The sequence below is a fragment of the Opisthorchis viverrini genome (assembly GCF_000715545.1).
Source record: "Opisthorchis viverrini unplaced genomic scaffold opera_v5_98, whole genome shotgun sequence".
NCBI classification, from domain to species: domain Eukaryota; kingdom Metazoa; phylum Platyhelminthes; class Trematoda; order Opisthorchiida; family Opisthorchiidae; genus Opisthorchis; species Opisthorchis viverrini.
Window position 1 is genome coordinate 1,407,535 of NW_008751755.1, and position 13,122 is coordinate 1,420,656.

The window sequence follows — 13,122 nt, forward strand, 5'->3', positions numbered from 1 at the left end:
CAGCTGGTTTAACAGTGCTGTTTTGCTGACAACATACGGTGGCGAACGCAATATTCTGTTGACCCAGATGCAGACTAATGAACTAGATAGCAGCACGTTACTGGCAGCGTAACTTAAACTCAGGCTGTTCTACAATATACAAAAGTCAGGAATCAGAACTCGAGTGTTCTTTAGGACCAGTTTGTCATTGTACGAGGAAGTACGAGCGTTCAGGTACTGTCAGGCCGTGGAAGCCTAAACGCGGACAATCTAGGTGCTTCAGATGTGTTCGAACCACGGACCTTCCAGTCAGTAAGTTAGCGCCCTAATCACTGAGCTAGCCCAAGCCAAATTCATACTATCAGTCAAGCTATGGCGTCAGTGTTGTTAACATGAGAAAATTCCAGTCACCACTACTGACAAACTAATGGAAAGCAAGCTCTAACTGACAGTCAATGCCCCTATTGCCGCCAATCCGTCTCAATTGACGATCAATTGTGACTTCATTAGCATTTCTCAATTCCGAAGCACGTCATACAGTTAAAATCAGATCTATTTCTCTAGTCCGGAAAACTGAACGAGAAACCAGGGATCTCATGGAGTGAACGATCCAGGTTCCGCATCGCATGATCGCAACTCAAAATATTAGTGACGGAATGGGCTACAATGGGAGTCTAATAAGACGTTCGTACACTTACTGATTAGCTGAAGTTGCGTTGCCTCTGGTGCATAGCGTTTCTCGCCAGTTAACGGATTTGTTATCGCACAGCGGTATGTGCCACCATCGTGAAACTGCACTTTGTGGATCAGCAAACTGACACGTTGCCCATCTGGTCGCCAAACGATACGATACTTGTCATTCTGTAGCGCTGTGACAAAAAAAGCAAATAAACAAACAGGGAAAGATATAATCGCGTCGAACGATCGCGAAAGGGTCAAAATCACAAAACGGCAAACAAGCATTCAACGATGAACGGAACGGTGCGAGTAAGTTGGGGTAACAAGTCATCAAAACAAGTCCTGTCAGAGTCAAAATCATATGAAACTTATTTTAAGGGCGGCGAGATTAGAATTCTGCACAAAACGAAGCAACGCGATAAAAAACACCAAGAACACTTACGGATGAGGCAGTCGAAATCGAACTACGGAGAGTGATAACGATAGATTTGTGGGTTTTATAAACCAGAGGACTACTGGGGGTTGCAGAAGGAAGAAAGTACCGGCACTTACCAGCCTCGTTAATTTGCGTGCCATTGAGTTCAAAGTGAACCACGGGGGTGGGAAAGGCATTTAACGGTAACTGACATTCCACAACGGCAATGTTGTTGACGAAAAACTTGGCTGTAGTGATTTTCGGAGACATTGAGTGGGGACTTGTTGAAGATGTTTGCTGAGGAAATTCTCCAAGACCTGAAGCGAGGCGAAGAGATAGGGGAAGGGGTATAAAAACTGATCAAAACGAATGTCCTGTCAAGGCAGAGAGTGAGCCCTTGGGAGGGAAAGCTTTACAAGGAACCAGGCTGATCAATAAGTTTCCAAGTTAGGCCCAGAAAAGAGGGCCCTGGAGGGCTGTCTTAGTAACCAGTCATGCGGACATTTCCTTCAGAGCCTCGTAAATTGTCAGAGTAAACGGACAAAAGAGAAGCCCATGGGGCAATTATGTATTCACAGCAAAAGGCACAACACCCAATAGCGCCCATGAGGACAAGTTAAACAAACAAAAATTTTCCTTCCCTCCGAACTCAAGGAAAACCTTGAAAAGCCCGCAAAACGACCTGACAAAATTGACACTAACTTTGAGCATGGGTGCATCGGATTTGAACCATTTAAGTCTCTCCCAGTTTTTTTTTAGTTAGCCTATTTCTTTGGGAATAAAATTGGAAGGTCATACTAGGACCGATAACCAAAAATCGAAGCAAGCAGGGGAATCCCCCTGATTCGTATCACCCCAAGAAATCCCTGTTAGAAGATCACGGCCGCATTTTGGTCAGGTTTATGATGACCGACAAGCTTCACCAAAAAATGGTCAGTCAGTAAGAAGGAATGAGTAGAATCTGCCCCAACCATGTTGCCTTGGTGAGGAAGACAACCAATCAACCCAGTATCATAAAAGTATTCTACCTCAATAAAGCCTCCCGTGTGTTCACAAGTAGATTACGAGATATGGGAGATAGATTAGGTGACATTTTTGACTGATCAGTTATGCAACCAGAGCCCGTGGAAATAAGACAACCATGGGAAAGATGCGAGGATTCGACCAACTCCATGAAAACGCCTTGCTCTGCAATGCAAGTTAACAATATTTAACGTTGTAGTTTATCCATGAAACTGGCTCACATCGGTGAGAACGGAACACGGGGCTTGGTGTGTTAAACAGAGAGGGACGAGGTAAATGTCTAAATCCAATGCAAATGTTGGTGTCCCGGTATTCTTGTCGACAACAGTAATACACAAAGTGTGGACAAAACTTACTAGTAGGGATAACGTGAAAAGGGCGGCTTAGGATATGGCCGAATGTTGTCGCAGCCAGGCAGTGCAAACGCAGTAATTCCAGAGCACGAACTTCAGACATGCTAGCCACGCTCAGTCGAACGCCCACCTCATCATTCGGTCCAGCCGCCGGGCGCGCCCTAGTCGCATCCAGCAGCGAATCGTGATTGATCGACTCACGTAGACTCGATGCGGTTCGTTCATTTGCAATGGACGACGTAGCGGGGATTAGTGACGCGGGCACAAGACCAAATCGTTGATTTCCCAAACCCTGTGGAAGTGGACGCAGATTATCCACAATACCTCGATCAGATGAACTGAGCACGGTTCGGTGGTCGCTCGATAACGGCACCTGGCTGGCAACCAGATAGACTTTAGCGTTGGGAGGCCAGGCTCGACAGATCAAATCCAAGGGATTCTGATTGCCAGAGTCCCCCGAGTGCGAGTCAATATAATATGAAACTGGTGGCGGGAGACTGGTGAAATGAGGAACGACTGAGGAACAAAAGAACGCACGGAAGACTCAAGTGTTACGGAAAAGTCAAGAGACCAGATGATTAGTAATGCATACGCACCGTATAATTGACATCCATAGTACACAGAATAAATCGTTCAGCTGTAACACCCTTCCGGTGCCTAGCTGCCATGCCACCCGAAGGAATCACGAGGGCTGAGATACTGCCAGGTTGCTCAAGCCTAGACAGGGGAAGTCGAGAGGCAGAGGTCAAGTTTGAACCACGGACCTTCCGGTCAGTAAATTCGCGCTCTAACCAATTGAACCATCTCGCACAGGATAACAATAAAGGCGATAAAGCCTCAGGATTTTAAACTTCCGATTGTCTGACTGTCTAGGCGAAACTGTCTTATGTATACGACAAGCGGCAGTCGGTAGTTGAATGGAGGGGTGACAAATTGTGAAGAACAGTGAACCATTAGATAGGTATATCCCTGACAATGAAGGACTGGGAAGAAATAGCACCCAAAATATCGTGACCTAGTCCAGCAGATGATGCCCCAAGCCTCAACAATAGGTTACACTGATTTTCAACAATGACCTGAACGGGTCACCAGTAGTTAGGCTTGAATTCCCATTTGGAGCCTGTAAGGACACATTGAAAGACTCCAAACCCACCTAGCAAAACAAGTGTAATATGAAGTCAGCAACGAGTTTTTTTTCAGCTGACTGTAAAGGACCCGTGAACCGCTAGCCGCCTTTATGGGCAATTCATTTTATATTCCTCGGTGTTTCTCCATACGGAGGAGCAGTACATTACAATCAGCCGTAATTGAATTGACAGACAACAGCAGCTGAGTTCTAACAACATCTAACTAACCAAGACTGGGTTGTTGAAATCAGTACAAAAGATGATGCAGTAAATGGGCAATTAGTCGAGTGAGTGCATAACAGAGAAACACGCACACAAGTGTATCATACGACTTACTGTGAACATTTGCGTTAACCAAAAGGATCACAGTAAGGAGAGTAAGGGAGCATAGACAATTAGAAAAGGGAGGCCAACGACACAGCATTGTGGGAAACGGAGAAGCTAAGACTCAGGGAGCAGGTCGACTTCCTTAACTGATCCTGGCATTTGGCGCAAAACCTGAAAATCAAAAAGGGGAACTCTGTAGAGTAGTATTGCCAGCTAAGGAAAGGTCGACAGTCTGAAATCTGTCTAAAAAAAACAGCAATCAACCGCGTCAAAGCATGAAGCACGAAATGGAGGGCCAATGAGTTTAAGCCAATATTACAAAAGTGAAGCATACGGAGTAGCTGATGAACAATAAAGGAATGTAATGTAAGTTAGATAGAATAATCTCCAAAGGAAGCAGTCGTGGAGGAGATAGAGAACTCGGTTTCACGATGAGAACAGAAATGTGGGGAACCTTGTTCAGGAAATACATTCAGGTCATTCATCTGAACTACCGCGGGATGAGGAAACGGAACAGCGTCTAACGCATTTTACCCAAGGGTGGCGGTAAAGTATACAGACAAAGCTTGTCCCAGGATGAAAGAGTAGGGGGCTGGAAGCCATCAGTCACACAAAAACAAAAATAGCCTTCAGCCAGAGATTCTCCATTCAAAGGGACCAGGTATGTAGCTATACCGATGTCATACCATCGTTAAGGTCATGCTTTTGGACCTGTACTTGTTGAACACGCCTCTTCCAGTCCAGGGATAGGCATTCAAGTTTGTGGAGGGTTTTACGTACTTTTGAATCTATACAATGTCCCATTGTAGTTTGGCATATGGGGTCAATGCACGAATCTCTAAGGCTCGGCTCGCGTTTGCTAATTTGAGACACCTATGCAGACAAACCACCATAACCCGGAATCTCAAGGAAATGTGTATCGGGTTATCGTAATGGCTGTTCCGGTGTACGGCTGAGACATAGCTTCCGTGAGCAACGGAACAACAACAGTTACCTCAGAACCATGGCTTGCGTGGGTTGATGTACAGAAACTCCTGACGGAGCAATTAGAAGACGACAGTGCAACGGCACCTCAATTAAAGAATGTGTCCAGCACCAGAAGACGCGGTGGCCGAGCCATGCATAGCACACACCGAAGATAATGCTATTTCCCGTGCCCAATTCAGGATGGCGCAAGCAGGGATGTGGTTAAACTTTGACCTAGCTGAGGCGCATGGGAGAGATTACAAAACATATGGGTGCTGTCGGTGCGGCTCGTCTTCCAGGACAGGTTCCGGTTCAGCTGAGACACCCATTCAGTGCCCAGCTTCCATGCCACCGCCAGGTTGCCCAAGCCTAGGCAGGGGATGTCCAGATGCAGAGGTCAGGTTCGAACCACGGACCTTCATGCTCTAACCACTGGGCCACATTGCTTCCGCATGATCTCCACAGTGCATGGTTGGAGACGCTGCAAGACGTGACTACTAATCGATGTCACGGGCATTCTCGATGTCAGTTTTCTACCCGATTGCCTGAATGAGTGTCTATAGGTGTGGGCATCNGGGCAACCTGGAACCATTGTGACAGGTTAGCACTTCCTGATCCACTTTCATTCCTTCCTTAACAACAAGACTTTAAAATGGTAATAGTTGCACGGAAGCATAAGCGTTGACCACTGACGTCATGCTGTCTATGATCATGCAAACACGGTAGTGGTGACCAACGGTGGGACCTAGTTGAAAGCAATTGCACTAACAGCAACCATTAGTTTGGCTCCTATACTGATTTAGGTGATTCACCAGCTGAAAGATTGAAGATCGTGAACAGTTCCGCTAGATTTCCACAAAAGACCACGTTCAGGTCTGTTGGCCCTTTGGTCCTCGCCTGAATGACTGAATAACCTTGAAGTGTATGCGCAGTTTTCTAGTTAGTCACACAAGTAAATTTAATAACAACAATTATTGTAGTTTGTCTAGTGCTCCCATAAGTTTTTCTGGTATAGTTGACCCTTGAAAAACGAAGTTCAGGTCAGCATAGCTAACTGGATTATTGCACAACCCAGGCCGGATCATCACATTATAGTGGCAGCTATGTGCGACGTCAAGGACTTCGAGAACTCGACGACACCATGCAACTTTTGCTTGTTCTCAGGTGAAGTTGGGACATGAACAAAACGTGCTAGGTTGATTGGACAACGAGGGTGATGAGAGCAGTGCCAAGAGAAATGCAGCCAATTTTGTGAAGTAAAGAGTGCACACATTCACTGACAAGCAATTTCGTGAGCTTGCAACAGGTGATCGTAGGACTCACAGGTGTTGTTCGGGTGGCGTCGATTCTCATTTTTATGAAGGGGCTTAAGACAGCTCAATGGTTAAATTGCGAACTCAATACCCCAGAAAAGATAATCGTTCAGCTGCAACACCTTTTCGGTCGGTGCACACCTTTTCGGTGCCTAGCTGTCATGCTACCCGAAGGAAACACGAGAGCTGGGGTACTGAAAGGTTACCCAAGCCTACATGGGGGAAGTCGAGAGGCAAGCAGCACATAAATAACAAAGTTGAAGAGAAAAAGGCGATATAAGGCAGAACCGTCCTACACCACTGGGCGTAGTGAGCGTAGTAAAATTTGCCATGTACTCGTGCCCGTCCGCAAAAGTTTGTATGCAGTGCCTTCATAAGGAAAATATTGGAAGGGACACCCTTGGTTGCCAAACACTGTCAGTTTTTGACGATCGAACATGGTAGCAATCAGACGTTTCGGTGGTCATTGATATCAGTTCCAACTCACGCGTTTGTGGGGGAGGGGGGGGTGGTTCAGGTCTTCTACTGCTACTATGCGTATCCAAACAGCAGCTTATAAAGTTGANGCGTTTGTGGGGGAGGGGAGCGGTTCAGGTCTTCCACTGCTACTATGCGTATCCAAAGAGCAGCTTATAAAGTTGTCCCACAGTTCGCTCTACAATTATAGGAGGATAGAACCGTTTCCAGATGGCGCGCCAAGCAGGTGGTATTATCAATATCGTACTGTCGAACTTAACTCGCTCAAAGTGGAACTTCGAATACAGAGCTTCAGAATTGAGTTACGCTAGCTGTATTCATCGTAATTATCGGGAATGTAACATGAGCATATTTTTCGCACCCCTGAAAGCTGGAACAGATGAAGAACATGTAGAAGCCCAAAAAGCTCGTGCTAGTCTGTCAGCAGATTCCAAATGGCATATCGTTTTCCATGATGGAACAGCGTGAAGTGGACTGTGACCTAATCGGCCACCTGACTATCACTGTCAGAGATCAAACCTGGGAATGAAGGTCAACGGACGGGAAGAAATCTTGATACGCTTTGGTAATGATGGCGCCATTCTATAGAGGATGCTTAGAAGGACCGAGTCAAGGACCATAAACTGATGGTGGAGGCGACAGAATAACCGAATGTCATGGGGCGAGAATAATAAAATAGTGAAGGACGGGATTTGAAGGCTAAAGATAGAATTTTAAGTCCGATTAAGAGACTGTGCAGCGGCTTGGGATCCGCGTATACCGCATCGGTATGGGGTATGTGACAGAACGAGCGCCAGAAAAAGGTTCTGCACTGACTCCGAAGTCATGAAACTCATCTATAAAACTCAACACATTCCATTTAAGGGTCTGATCTTTCCCCAAAGGGTTTCGACACACAAATAAACAGTAAATAGTGCGCCTACTATCCTGGAGGGAAGGTTCGGTTTTATTCAAACTGAGGAGACAAAAAGTGAGCCTGTCTGCTGCATTATCCAACTGCATAGCAAATGATGGGAAAACGTCATCGGCAAAGAACATTTCAAGAGGGGTACAGCACTTATCTACCAGGACGCTTGGTGTTTTGCTGAGACCACCCGAAGCCCAGCTTCTCGGACCATCCTGCGTTCGGCACCACCCTACAAGTGAATAAAGAAGTGGGGGCCAATTGCCTTCCCGGTTTCGGCATTATCCAAACAAATGAACAGCGTATCACCGTTTTCTCACCGTCCTATTATGAAGTAGAAAGAAGGAGAGACCCCTGTAAGCTTCTCCTCACGAACAGGTGAGAACTTCAATAATTGGGACCAAAAGCCACCCAAAGGATCTGGTAATAAAGTAGTGGGTAACAACTTCCGTGCGACGGTGAGCCACCTGGAATATTTAAAGGACTGGGTTTCGATAACCTGTTTCGGGAGGCCATTTCAGTCATTTATGGTGAGTTAGCATGCGATTACAGAGGATGCACAACTTCCCACATCTGAATAACTTCCATCTGCGATCTCAAATTAAAGAATCGCTGCCGAGAACTAAGAACTGCTCCTGATCCTAACCTAATCCTTTCAGGATATGGCGAGTGTGCAAGGAATCCCCACGACCACGATGAAACTCAAGAGAAAAAAGGCTTATTGTCGGGTCCCGTCCCAAAGTATATGCATTCATATTCTCCTCGCTGAACTCTCTCAAGCATGGTTTTTTCGTGCAGGGGCACAAAGAGGATGACAAGAGCTCCAAATCCCAAAACAGGATACACCTAAACTCTGAAGAAGAGCGTGAAAATCTCGGAAATGGGGCATTATGATGGAAGACTACCTTGCCGAATCATACAGTTTGGTGGATGAAGGTCCTTCTGAAGTGTTTTTGGCTGCATCGAGGTCATGGCATTTCTCTCTTAAATGCTTCCGAAATGCTCCTCCGATACGGTAAGTCGCGGCCGACAAATTTACACACTCCTCATGGTTTGCAGAAAACAGCCACTTCAAAGACCACAGGTTGAGATTGTCCGAAAAGTAATCCAGCCTGTTTTAATGCTTCCATCAGGAGCTTTAGATCGTCCATAAATAAGCCATATGGAGTTGATTGGTAAGAAGCTCGAGAACCGAATCGCGTGATATATACCTAGGCACCGCTAGCGGCATCGAACAAGATTTATTTGTCTATACATGTATTGATGGTTTTCGATCGTGAAGACAGTGAACCGTTAGTGTTGCTGTCTGTGGTAATGACCAAACACTTGTAAAATCACTTCTGCAACACCGGGGACTCCAGGTTTCAGCAAGTCAATTCGAGGAACTTTGTCACTTGGTTGCAGTCCACAGATATCACGTCAATCTAAAGCAGCTGACTACTTTCACCTTGCCACCAGAAGCCTGGCGACATAAGAGCCCTCGGAAACCCGTTCTAAGCAGGACATAATATAGCACTTCTCTTCAAGTGGTGTTATGGGACTCGTTCGATGTTCCCATCTGCAACCTTACATACAAATGACGTTAAGCAAATAGGTCAGTATTTCTCCACTTAACAGGAGGGTAATTCCTCCATAGACGAGTTTTGCAATCCGGTGCCCTTCTATCCGGTGAGTAGGTAGCCAGCACATAGAGGTGAATGAACTGTTTGGCGTAAGAATTCAACCATCAAATTGACTCTGGACATGAACAGGCGAAATACATCGTGTCGTAATGTAGGGTGCGAATGCAAGTGCAGAAGCAGTTTTGTATCTTTTTGCGATAGGCAGCTACGTATTGAAGGCTTGTACGCTCAGCCGTAACAACCAAACGGTGTCTACCTTCATCCGAAGAAACAATGAGGGCTAAGATACTGCCAGGTTGCCCAAAACTAAACTGCCACCAGAAGGAAGCAGGTTGCCGAAGCTCAGACAAGGAAAGTCGAGATGAAGAGGTCGGTTTCAAACCACGGTCAATAAATTCACGCTCCAAGCACTAAGCCATCTCGTCATCTTGCCAAACCTAGACAAGACAAGTCAATATACTGAATTTGGGCTCGACCCAGGGACCTTCCAGCGAGTGAGTTCGCGCCTTAACTACTGAGTTACCTCGATATATATTGAAGAGCGTTCGGAAGTGAAAGGTCGTCATCCAGGAGCACCGACTTCATAAAAGTAGGAACCGGAATGGTACGCCAGCAGTTCAAACGAGACTTTACCGTGCTTTATGGAGCGGGACAATCACTACAAAAGATGATCACACCAACGTTGGAAGATTGAAAGACTGGTGGGTATGCTGATATACCTTGTGCTCGCAGACAATGTCTAGAAGCTGGGGGTCACAGTTCACTTGCGCCAGTTCGCAGTGTAACATGTTTTATCATCATAGCCGACAGCGGTACATCAGTGAAGCACACTGGTGATTATCAGCCAAACAGCCATGAGGAAAGAAGGTCTTGGTTAAGAAGAAAAGGAAAAGAGAAACGTAGGGACTTACTGTCTTTATGTCCTTAAGCAAGACGATCAAGGATAAAGTGACAACACATTCCACGTTGAAATGTAACGTCGTGTTCGCCAACAATCTCTCGGAACAGCAAGCAACGCTTTCTTCGTTCGGCGATATCTGGTCATACGTAGCACACCAGAAACACTTCAACCGGCAGGTTTAATCTGTTGCTCCGAAGAATCGGATTCATCACCAAGAACCCCCTTGTGCAGTACTTTCTTGCGGACTCACCACAGACAGCTTATTCTTGCTATGCTACGGAGACGCCGGCGACCAAACGCCTGAAGACGTATCAGGCGTTCGGATCACAGGAACTAGGTTTCATAACCAGAGAGTAAGACCGCTCTTACAACCACCTTCTATACATCGCCCCTTAGCCTAAGCGAAGTTAGTCTGACGCAAGATCACAAGCGCTGGACGCGCCTTGGTTATCAGTATACTAACTTCATCTGTTACAGTACAATCACAGCTTATGCATCTTCAGGAAATTGGTAACCTAACAGCCCTCTTGCTTCTTTCAGATTGGCACGGCAGCCATGCACAAAACGGGTTTTACAGCAGGTATGATTACTCAAGATGCAGTTACCAGGATACATGAATTGATAAAAACACAAGCTCTTTATCGTGAATTTTCAGAGAAGCACAAGAGGATGGGGAGTCTTGAAGTGAGATTGAACTGTGAAGATGCAAAGTGCATACCAATACATGGGACCACCTGCAGTACGTTGCGCGGAAAAGTAATCGTCGAACATGTCTGTCATCCGCATAGTCCAGATCTGTTAGTCTCTCTTCAGAAGTGATTTGGATACTTACATTCGCTATCCCTTATGGCACGCACTTGATGACTTGATGGCAAAATTGCACAAAAAGAGAGGGGACAATCCTGACGAACTCCACTATTTGCTTCAGCAGTTTAAGCACTCCTGTCCCGTTTGCCGTGGTATTATTGCCTGTGAAGCCACAGGATAAGGTAGTAGACCAATCACCGATACGGCACCAAATAGCTTCTTTATCATTAATGTAAGCAAAACCGTGTCAAGCTAATGGACTAAAGGCTTCCAACTCAATTAAAGATTCACCACTCCTATGATCCTGGTTCCAGAGCGGTTAATCTGGGTCCGAAGATAACCACGCAGTCCGGCTTCTGAACCAGTGACACTCAAGTACCTATCTACCATCCAATCTACTTTTAAGGCTTCTCATGTTCATAAATCTCTCGTAACCGGCTATTCCTTCCGAAGACTTTGTACATGAGTATCGGTCTCCAGAAAATTCGTGGCCTCCCCTGGATGAAAAAATTGCCACACAGGGAAGGTTTTCCAGTCCGCACGGTGCATCGAGCGCCTATATACCGGTTTGTTTATTATAAAACCATCCGGAAGAAGAGCTACCCTAGAACCAGATACAATGGGTGGGCTATGGAATTATCTGACTTTCTTCAAAGGCGGTTTGCCTAGATGACGATGCTTTCTATTACATTTGTGTAAAAAACGAAATTTTTGTCACCGTTCGGCTGGATGTTCTGTCTGATTCGAAGGTGCTGACGACGATGAAACATTTAACTCGGCGGTTTTATCGCTGAATATTTGCCTGGACGCTTTGTCCAACAGTTATTTGAATATTTCTGAGTTAATCATCCTTTCGTTTGGACGAAGCGTCTTTGTTTCTGAATCCGGCGTGTCCAGGCCGTAGAGACAGCGAAGCCGTCCATGTAGCCGGATGGATCAACAGGGGCAAGTCCGCATTACATCTGATGAATGTAGGGTACACCCTATGTAAGTGAGGAGTTCTTTTTGAGCGGAAGGCACGGTGTTAGTGCACGTTCGATGTGATCGGAGGGGGAATATTATTGAGTCGAACCCCGTTGACCTTACGGCGTCAGAGTTCACGGTGGAAACCAGCAGTCAGGTGAATGCTACTTCGTAAAGACGCACAGACACCTCGATCGTTGTCGAAACATTGACCAGCCTATAATGGAGAAATCATTGGATTTCCCTTAGCGCAACTCGATTATCACACTTCACCCATTTGAAATCATGTTATCCGCATTAGAGATCCTTCGGTATAGGGGGATTAGGGGGCACTATCCCTCGATAAATCCGAACTCGGGCCATCCTCCGACAAGCTTTCAATGAAATTCCCCAAAAGTCCCGAAAATTCCACTGAGTAATAATTTACGCCGCACAGAACCGTATGGGCACCTTGAGGGTGAGGACGAGGTGACGATATGATGTGACCATAAAATATGAATTTTCCGAAATCCTAGGCATTGTTTAACTTATCGACTAAACTGGTTGAATCCTTCACACGGAATCCGAGATCCGAGACCCCGTACAACACACGGCCTGGATGCTGCGGTGTCGGGCTGCGGCAACCGCGACGGCCGATAAGATCAACTGGCATGTGATTGGTCGAACGGTTGGTTTGGTGGACCAGGGAAATCAACTCCACATCTAACTGGTCAATACTACGAACCGAAATCTTGGGCGAATTCCAGTGAAGTTTTTGGAAGCTTTCTTGAGCTTTCGACAAAACCAAGGGTTTGGGCATTGCCTTAGGTGTGACGGTCACGGGATTTCTGGAGTTGCCCCTCAATTTCACAGGAAGACCCGGTTGTCCTGGATGCAAATGAGCAACTCTCCAGTTACCGCATCACACATCTTTGGCTTGAGGAAGATTTCTTAACTCCCCAGGCCTTCTAGATCACTGTTAGCTCATGAAGTCTCCAACCTACTTTGCATTCCCTCTGACTCAAGTCGTGCAACGGTATACCTGGTCTCACCTTGTCGCCTCGATACCGCGCACGCCAGCTACCACCCCTAATTAACCTGGTTACCTCCATTTAGAGGCACTTCATTGGTAAAATAATGGATAAGGATAAGGATAATGAAGCATCTCAATAGCTCTGTTGCATATTTCTATAGGATCGTTCTTCTGCATGATCAGGAACGCAGAACTTTAAACCATTTTCGGACACCTTAGCCACGCTTATTACCCTGGTGCAGCTCAAACTGGGAC

General features: G+C 46.1%; 2 protein-coding genes across 2 annotated transcripts in view; both read right to left on the reverse strand.

Moving 5' to 3' along the window:
• Positions 1-4,075, reverse strand: part of T265_05328 (hypothetical protein) — a gene marked incomplete at both ends in the record, with an annotated part of 95,938 nt that extends 91,863 nt beyond the window's left edge. Inside the window, 4 exons of the mRNA XM_009170311.1 lie at positions 678-848; positions 1,210-1,389; positions 2,452-2,964; positions 3,912-4,075. Of these exons, the coding sequence (XP_009168575.1) occupies positions 678-848; positions 1,210-1,389; positions 2,452-2,964; positions 3,912-3,999 (952 nt within the window). The remainder of the gene's footprint in view (positions 1-677; positions 849-1,209; positions 1,390-2,451; positions 2,965-3,911) is intronic.
• An 8,291-nt stretch (positions 4,076-12,366) lies between these two features.
• Positions 12,367-12,654, reverse strand: T265_05332 (hypothetical protein; the record flags this gene model as incomplete). Its single annotated transcript, XM_009170315.1, has 1 exon — positions 12,367-12,654. The coding sequence occupies one exon, from the start codon at positions 12,652-12,654 to the stop codon at positions 12,367-12,369; it is 288 nt and encodes a 95-aa protein (XP_009168579.1).
• Between the last annotated feature and the right edge of the window lie 468 nt (positions 12,655-13,122).